The 8,555-nt window shown below is 61.3% G+C and overlaps 1 protein-coding gene across 3 annotated transcripts; it reads right to left on the bottom strand.

Annotated features, from left to right (window-relative positions):
* Positions 1 to 468: 468 nt before the first annotated feature.
* NAPRT (nicotinate phosphoribosyltransferase) lies at positions 469 to 8,020 on the bottom strand. 3 transcript variants are annotated; one of them, XM_075743169.1, is made up of 15 exons: positions 7,798 to 8,020; positions 6,853 to 6,980; positions 6,665 to 6,747; positions 6,315 to 6,445; positions 6,123 to 6,238; positions 5,816 to 6,009; positions 5,456 to 5,596; positions 5,196 to 5,280; positions 4,858 to 4,938; positions 3,479 to 3,581; positions 3,204 to 3,361; positions 2,825 to 2,932; positions 2,502 to 2,642; positions 1,973 to 2,432; positions 469 to 1,470 (listed from the first exon to the last, which is right to left on the bottom strand). In XM_075743169.1, the coding sequence occupies exons 1-13, from the start codon at positions 7,982 to 7,984 to the stop codon at positions 2,583 to 2,585; spliced, it is 1,575 nt and encodes a 524-aa protein (XP_075599284.1). In that variant the 5' UTR covers positions 7,985 to 8,020; the 3' UTR covers positions 469 to 1,470; positions 1,973 to 2,432; positions 2,502 to 2,582. The 3 variants fall into 3 exon arrangements, with proteins under 3 accessions (XP_075599284.1, XP_075599281.1, XP_075599283.1); XM_075743166.1 differs by having other exon boundaries at positions 1,973 to 2,642; XM_075743168.1 differs by having other exon boundaries at positions 2,125 to 2,642.
* Between the last annotated feature and the right edge of the window lie 535 nt (positions 8,021 to 8,555).

Below are 8,555 nucleotides of genomic sequence, written 5' to 3'. Positions count from 1 at the left end.
AAGCAAAGCCAAAGCACCAGCAGTTGAAGAGTCAGTCTAGGGCTAGAAGAGTTGATGGTAGATCTAGCAATGAAGCATCCCAAGGATGGGTTTATCCTGCTCGTGAACTGATGTACGGACCTCTGGCTGATCCTCTGTGGCCGTGGAGAGGGCTGAGGGGCTGGAGGATACTGCTGTCTGGCTGTCTTTCTCCATCTACTTAAAGTTACTCTTCATTCCTTCTCTCCTAAGAACTCAAGACGATCTCTACTCAGGTACGCTGGGGCTTGGGTTCTTACATCTCTGGTGCTTCTGCTCTAAAAATTTAAGTTTTAATAACAAACTGCTCTTGGTTTTCCTGGAGGTTTTTTTTTATTTATTTCTCTTAAAATGCTAAGTGTGATACAGTGCCCACAGCTGGAGCGTTGCAACAGGGAGCTCCAGCCTGTTGGGGTTTTTTAGAAACGAGAGACCATCAGGCCATGCTTCATTAAGCTCTTTTAATTATTTTTTTTTTTTTTCCCCATCAAGAAGATCTAAACCACAGCTTTTCCTTGGAGGGTGTGGAAATACAGGAGCAGGGTTGGTGTCTGGGGATACGCAGCTGCATCTCCCTGGGCATTTCCCTCATGCCCACCCTCACTGCACCGTTCTCCTGGGTGCCTCAGTTCTGGGTCTGTACATTTTAGAAGCTCAGGGGAAAGGGTTTACTATCTCTCTGTTACAGATTTGGGCAGGATTAGAGAAAAATATGCATGTCTCGGAGAAGATTTGAGCTGTGCAATTTTTTTTCCATTCCATGCAACAACTTTTCTTGACCCTGTTTTGATAAAAGTCTTCAAACAGTCAGTGCCTGGGTGTGACACAGACCCCCCCCCATGGAGCTACAAGGGGGTTTTCACTGGAATTAGGGTCGTAAGATGCCACAAAATGGGGCTGAGGCACCTGCTGGGGCCACCCCGACGGTCTCAGGGATCAGCTGTCGCTTTTCATTCCATCTTTATTCAGTCATAAACCATGGCGTGAAGTGAAGGACGTCGAATTAAATGGTCAAGCTGAAGTGAACGAGTGTTTTGAAGGACAGGGCAGCCATGTGGTATGGCCGTAGCCGTAGTAGGTAAAGGCCTTTATTTCATTTGTTGCTTAGGAAGAAGTTAATTTTGGGGATTAGTGCCACACTTCCTCTAGGAACGTCACGTTAAGAGAGTGTAGGCGTCAGCCTGAAACCAGCATCAACCTGGAGCTGACCTCCACACCTCAGGGAACACATACCAAATGGAAAGAGAGAAAATGTGGCCACAGAGCCAAAGCCTAGAACAGGAAGCGCCAAGTGTGGCTGCCACAGATGTCCTACAGGTTAAGGGATGGGCTGGCCCTTCCCATGGTGAACCCCTTCTTGTGCATTCAAGACTTGATCTCTAGTGCCATCGAGGGGTTTCAGCATAGGCTGCCACCACAGAAGGTGCAGGGCTGGCAGAAAGGCGGGCAGCACTACCGTGGTAGAAGGCACAGGGCTGGGCAGGGCCACCAAGGCGGGCAGCACTACCGTGGTAGAAGGCACAGGGCTGGCAGGGCCACCAAGGCGAGCAGCACCGCCGCAGCAGAAGGCACAGGGCTGGCAGGGCCACCAAGGCGGGGAGCACTGCCGCAGCAGAAGGCACAGGGCTGGCAGGGCCACCAAGGCGGGCAGCACTGCCGTGGTAGAAGGCACAGGGCTGGCAGGGCCACCAAGGCGAGCAGCACTGCCACGGCAGAATGCACAGGGCTGGCAGGGCCACCAAGGCGAGCAGCACCGCCACGGCAGAAGGCACAGGGCTGGCAGGGCCACCAAGGCAAGCAGCACTGCCATGGCAGAAGGCACAGGGCTGGCAGGGCCACCAAGGCGGGCAGCACTGCCGCGGCAGAAGGCACAGGGCTGGCAGGGCCACCAAGGCGAGCAGCACTGCCGCAGCAGAAGGCACAGGGCTGGCAGGGCCACCAAGGTGGGGAGCACTGCCGCGGCAGAAGGCACAGGGCTGGGCAGGGCCACCAAGGCGAGCAGCACTGCCACGGCAGAACGCACAGGGCTGGCAGGGCCACCAAGGTGGGCAGCACTGCCACGGCAGAATGCACAGGGCTGGGCAGGGCCACCAAGGCGGGCAGCACTGCCGCAGCAGAAGGCACAGGGCTGGCAGGGCCACCAAGGCGAGCAGCACTGCCACGGCAGAAGGCACAGGGCTGGGCAGGGCCACCAAGGTGGGCAGCACTGCCACGGCAGAACGCACAGGGCTGGCAGGGCCACCAAGGTGGGCAGCACTGCCGCAGCAGAAGGCACAGGGCTGGGCAGGGCCACCAAGGTGGGCAGGGAAGGACTGTCGCTTCCAGAGGACACGGGCAGCTGCCTTCAAGCTCTGTCTGCTTCGTCCCTCTGTGCCCAGCTTTGCTACTGGGACTCCAGGGTGCTCTTCCAGTTCCTGCAGGGTCCTTAGATTAGCACCGTGCAGCAGCAACGTCATTAGAACCATTAATTCCCAATTAGTCACCTGGTCTTCATGAGCGCAGAGGAAGAGCCAGCCCCAGCGTGGGCTGGCACAGGGTGGGGGGGGGCGAGCAGAGACCCCCCCTCACTGGCTGGCCTGCCGCAGCTCAGCGAGGAGGCGGTGCAGCCTCTCCGTCATGGCCACCTGGCACGGGAGCAAGAGGGGACAGTGAGCGGGTGCTCCCTGGGAGGACCGCAGCCCCCATGTCCTGCATCCACCCACCGCTGCGGCTCCGTGGTGGGGCCACGCTGGCTTTGCTCAGGCCACCGGGGCCGGGCAGGGTTCCTGGGTGCGGAGCAGCAGTGGCTGGCAAGTGGTAGACCTACCAGGTAGGGTTGTGGCTCGTGGAGGTGGCGGTGAGCGGGGCTGAGCAGGCTGAGGGACACCTGTGCGTGGCTCCTCACCTCCGACAGGCTGGGCAGCGGCTCACACACCTGCGGGATGGACATGCACAACCGTGTGTGTGCAAGCAGCTGGCCATCCAACCCTCATCTCCAACGAACCAGCTCCATGCTGGACTCCAATGCCACCATGTCCGAGGTGGCACCTGGGTTGTTGGGACAGGGGACATCTCCGATACAAGGAAATGCTGGAGTTTAACCCTTTGATTCTGCCGTTACTGCCAACACACCACCACCCTGGCTTGGTCCTTCACCCAACGTTGGGGAGGACACCCCACCACCAGAAGACAGAGCCACCACTGACCTGGCCATCTCTGAAGTAAATGCGATGGAGGGCTTCCACAGTAGTGGGAACGACCTTGCTGGTCTCACCAAGCTGCCCCAGGACACGGACCGCCAGCTCCTGCCCTGCGCTGGGTGAGGGCTCCTCTTCCAGGGCCATGAGATCCATGAAGGGGTGACCTGTGGGTTGCCAGGTTAGGGGCCAGTGGGTGCATGGGACAGCAGGGACAGATTTATGAAGCAGGAGAGGGATACAGGTCAACAGGACAACACCACGGCAAGGGTGTCCCAACTCACCAGCAGCATCATAGAGCCGATAGATTGTCTTAGTCCCTGGGATCGTCATCTTCTCTTCATCTTCTGTGAGCTTCAGGCATGGAGAGCCATTGACCTCCACCAGCTGTAGGAGAAAAGTTGTGGAGATGGACACCTTATTTTTGTTGCTCATGCCAGTGCTGGGGACTGTGCTGAGCTCTGTATTTTCTGTCTGTCCCCACATGCTAGGGAGACCACTGATGCAAAGAGCTGAATAAATCATAACCACCGCCCCCCCACCACCCCAAACCACCCCAAAGTTGGACATCCTGCCTCCTCCTACCTGCAAACTTCTTGTTACAGCAGTACCATGACCATTATTTCTGAGGAGGACAGAGAGATGGTGGGATCAAGTGCACCCTCAGCAAATTTGCAGATGACACCAGCTGAGTGGTACAGTTGATTCCCTTGAGGGAAGGGATGCCACCCAGTGGGACCCTGATGGGTGGGAAGAGTGGGCCCCTGTGACCCTCATGAAGTTCAACAAGATCAAGTGCAAGGTCCTGCACGTGGGTCAGGGCAATCCCCAGTAGCATCGAGAGCAGCCCTGTGGAGGAGGACTTGGCGATACTGGGGGGGGGGTGACAAACGGGACATGAGCCAGCAAGATGCGCTCACAGCCCAGAAAGCCACCCGTGTCCTGGGCTGCGTGTCCAGCAGCGTGACCAGCAGGTCGAGGGAGGGGATTCTGCCCCTCTACTCCCCTCTGGTGAGACCCCCCTGCAGTGCTGCGTCCAGCTCGGGGGTCCCCAGCACAAGAAGGACATGGAGCTGTTGGAGCGAGTCCAGAGGAGGCCACGGAGATGATGCGAGGGCTGGAGCACCTCTGCTCTGGAGACAGGCTGAGAGAGTTGGGGTGGTTCAGCCTGGAGAAGAGAAGGCTGCGGGGAGACCTTAGAGCCCCTTCCAGTCCCTGCAGGGGCTCCAGGAAAGCTGGAGAGGGGCTGGTGACAAGGGCAGGGAGTGACAGGACAAGAGTTTAAACTGAAGGACGGGAGATTTAGATTAGATGTAAGGAAGAAATCCTTCCCTGTGAGGGTGCTGAGGCCCTGGCACAGGGTGCCCAGAGAAGCTGTGGCTGCCCCTGGCTCCCTGGCAGTGTTCAAGGCCAGGTTGGATGGGGCTTTGGGCAACCTGGGCTAGTGGAGGGTGTCCCTGCCCATGGCAGGGGGGTGGAACCAGATGGTCTTTAAGGTCCCTTCCAACCCAAACCATCCTGTGATTTGATGTTGGTCTCACAGCAGCGTCTCTCAGGGCTGGAGCCCTTTTTGCTACTTAGCCCCAGCTGTGCAAAGCCTGGGAGAAGCCGGGGAGCCCCACGGCCCACGAGCCAAGCAGGGCAGAAAAACTGCCACCCCCACCTTGTAAACACAGCCCAGCGACGGCTGCAGGGGACACGTCACCAGGTTCGTCCCGACGCCGATCATGTTGATCTCGCTCCCCTGGTACAGCAGAGAAGACAGCGGCCATCAACAGCCCAGCCCAGCCACTGGATTTTAAGCACGTGCCAAAACCAGAGGCACGGGGCAGGTCAGAAGATGTCCACCTATCCCTCCCAAAACCCTTCTTCCCTTCTAGAACCTCTTCTCTGTTCTCAGGGAGAAAGTCCCAGGTGACGCTCATATCCATCCACCCACCCACCTTGGTGGGGCCAGTGAAAGCCCAGGTGATGTCCCAGCCCTGACAGCAGGTACCTCACCTCCCGGCTGAACTCCTCCAGGCTCCGCTCGCTGATGTCGTTGCTGACGGCGATGGGAATCGTCTCAAACCATGGAACCTGGAAGCTGGAGAGGGGCAGGGGAGTGAGCAAGGAAGGGGCTGCAGGGTTTGGGGGGGGACCCCAGCTCCACTCGCAGCACCCCCTTGAGCCGCAAAGGCTCCTGCCCTGGCAGGACAAGGTGCTGAGTGACGAAGCTGGGGACCCGGTGGTGGCCAACCCAGACTTGGTGGGGGACTCACTGAGCACCGCAGGCTCGGAGCACTCGACGGATCTCCTTGGACTGCTGGGCCAGGTCCCCGCTGTCCAGGCGCACCCCGATGGCCCGGTACCCCAGTTGGTGCAGGGCCAGCGCCACGGCACAGAAGTTCGGCAAGCCGCTCCTGCCGTGGGCGAGGAGAGGGTTAGTGTCCCTTGGCTGGTGGGACAGGGACCCAGGGCAGGTCCAGCAGCAGGTCCAAGCCTTGCATCCGGCAACAGCGAAGCGCAGGGATGCTGCCAGGTGGAAATGTCCCTGCTTCAAGGCCACCAAGCCAGGAGGGATACATCCGTCCCCTCTGCCACGGTGACAAAGCTACCCCAGGGGAACCCGGCATCCTCACCTCCTGGTGCAGTAGGTGTCCAGCAGCCCTTGGAAGTCACACGGGAAGGTGATGGCGTAGGACACAAAGGCGCCCAGCTCACCCCGGTTCGCCTTCTCAGGGGGAGTCTGCAGCAACTCGCACACCCGTCGCAGCCATGACTCAGCCAGGGCCGGGAGATCCACCGGTTTTCCTCCTGCCAGCGGCAGCAGCTCCTGCCCGGGGTGGGGGGACATGGGCATTACACACCCTGCGGCATCCCACGGAGCTGGGAGCGCAGCCACGGGCAGAGCATCTCATCCCATCCCCTGCCCACGGTGACGCTCACCCGGGGCTGCACCTCCTCCAGCGAGGTGAAGGACATGATGAAGGAATGGGCGATGGTGCCGCGCACTGGGATGCCGTAGAGCTTCCCCGCCAGGATGTTGCTGATGCAGTCGAAGCCTGCGAGGAGGGACAGCGGGGGACACGGGTGACGGCGTGGCCGCAGTGCCGCGGGGCACCGTGGAGCAGCACTCACCCCCGATGTAGGAGTACTTGGAGGCCGAAAGGGCACCGTCCGGCCCCTGAGCACGACGTAGTCCCATCTCCATCAGCTTCACGTTCGGGCCGGCAAGGAGCCGGAAGCGGGTGGCGTTCGTGGCCACCAGGCTGGGGGAGGAAGGGACAGGTCAGAGCAAGCCAGGCTGGGCATGAGGCCAGCACACTGCTAAGGTGGGAGGGGGGACACTCCAGGGCCCACTCCGCTCGACCACAGCCAACAGGCGAGGACATGGCGGGGACCACCACGGGACTTGGGAGGGTTTGGCACAGTGGTCAAACAGATGTGGTCCCCGGCAGCTGGTGGACCAAAGCAGGACATGTCCCTACCTGGCGTAGTTGACCAGGCACAGCAACATGGTCTCCAGCAGCTGCACCACCAGCAGCGGCCCCTTCACCTGCAGGAATGGGACCTGCCGGGACAGTCAGGCTGTGACATCTCTGTCCTCCTTGGGGACACACGTGCCAACAGCCCCAAAGCCCCTCTGAAGCAGGGGAGGGTATGGAGCACGTCTCACCCTGGCAAAGACGACGGAGCCCTCCGGCACAGCAGACACTGTCACCTCTGAGGTGTCCAGGGTGGCCAGATAATCAAAGAAGGCGTCCTCTGTGGTGCTGGGCAGGACGGAGCGTAGGTAGGCGACATCTGCAGGGGCAGAGCTCAGCGGGCACCGGGCTGGGTGGTGTCCCGAGCCACGAGTCCCATGGCACAGGTCAGGCTGGAGGGACCGAGCCTCACCGTGCTGGGGATGGGTGACAGCTTGCGGGCAGGGGGCACCTCACAGTCGCCCACCCCAGAGAGAGAGAGAGAGAGAGACGGTGAGGTAGGAGGTACCCCAGCCCTGCGAGGGTACCACGGCCCCCAGGTTCCCTCTGAGGAATTGTCCATGGGAGGACTGTCCTCCTGGAGGGTGTCCCAGTGTCCCCTAAGTTTCCCTGAGGGCTGTCCACGTCCTGTCCCCGCCATGTGCCCCTGAAGGGTCTCCCGGGTTCCTCTAAGGGACGTCCCTGTGCCTCCCCAGTCCCCCCGTCCTTCTTTAGCCTTCCCTGTCCCCCTAAGAGATGTCCCTGTCCCCACCCTGTCTCCACCAGGTGTCCTGCTCCCTCTGAGGGATATCCCTGTCCCCCTCACGTGTCCTGCTCTCCCGCTAAGGGCTGTCCCTGTTCCCACCAACCCACCAGTTCCTCCTGAAGGGTCCCCCCTGTCCCTCAGCTCCCTCTGTGGGCTGTCCCTGTCCCCACTAGCTCCTCCTGAGGGGTCCCTGTCCCACTTAAGTCCCCCTGAGAACTGTCCGAGCCCCCTGCGGTCCCACTGATGGGCTCCCCTGTCCCCCCACCAGCCCCATTGCGGGTTACCCGTGTCCCTCAAGTCCCCCCCAAAATGCTGTCCCTCTCCCCCCCCACCCCCCCGAAGGACTCCCGCAGATCCCCCGCCCTCCCCGTCCCCCTCCAGCCCCACGTACCGGCAGCGGAGAAGCGGAAGGAGCGGAGGCAGCGCAGCACCTCAGCCAAACCGGCGCCAAGGGCGAAAACGCCGCCGAAAGGCCCGCGGCGAAAGAAGAGCTCGGCGGTGGCGGAAACGCGGTGCCGCCCGGCCCGCCAATGCCCGTAGGCCATAGTGAGCTGGTACAGGTCGGCCAGCGGCGCCATGGCCCGACCGCGCAGTCGCGGGGCAGCCTGGGAGCGGCGGGGGAACGGGGCGGGGCCGCGGGTGGGGTTCGGGGACACGGGTGGGTGCGAGGAAGAGGGTAGGGGGATGCGGGACGCTGGGCAGCGGGAAGGGGGTACGAGGGAGATGGGATAGTGGGGATGGCGGCCGCGGCAGGGGTGGACGGGGCACCGGGGATGGCGGCACACGGGACACCAGGGATGGCGGCACACAGGGGACAGGACACCGGGGATGGCGGCACATGGGAGCAAGGATAAGGGGACACCGCACAGCCAGCAGCAGGCACGCGTGGCCCCAGCTGTGCCATCACCCAGGACACCAGGGACTCTGGGGACGGCAGCACATGGGACACAGGACAGGGGGGGTACCCAGGACACTCGGCCCAAGCCCCAGCAGCAGGCACACGGGACACCTCGCATCCCCAGCACGGGGCACATGGGACACTGGTGGCTTAAGGGACATATAGCACTTGGGGCAGGGCAGCGCACAGAATACCCAGACCCAGGTGACAGGCCATAGAAGGGAGAGGGGTGCACAGGACAGCAAGCACGG

The sequence above is a fragment of the Balearica regulorum genome, chromosome 2, assembly GCF_011004875.1.
Source record: "Balearica regulorum gibbericeps isolate bBalReg1 chromosome 2, bBalReg1.pri, whole genome shotgun sequence".
NCBI lineage: Eukaryota > Metazoa > Chordata > Aves > Gruiformes > Gruidae > Balearica > Balearica regulorum.
Note: the sequence above shows the minus strand (reverse complement) of the source record. Positions and strands in the feature narration are given on the sequence as shown.

Coding starts and splice junctions, on each gene's coding strand:
- NAPRT (XM_075743166.1), bottom strand. CDS start 7,984: ATGGCGCCGCTGGCCGACCTGTACCAGCTCACTATGGCCTACGGGCAT. Junction 4,939..5,195: donor TGGAGGAGTTCAGCCGGGAG/GTGAGGTACCTG, acceptor CTGCTGTACCAG/GGGAGCGAGATCAACATGAT. Junction 2,933..3,203: donor TTTACTTCAGAGATGGCCAG/GTCAGTGGTGGC, acceptor TCCATCCCGCAG/GTGTGTGAGCCGCTGCCCAG.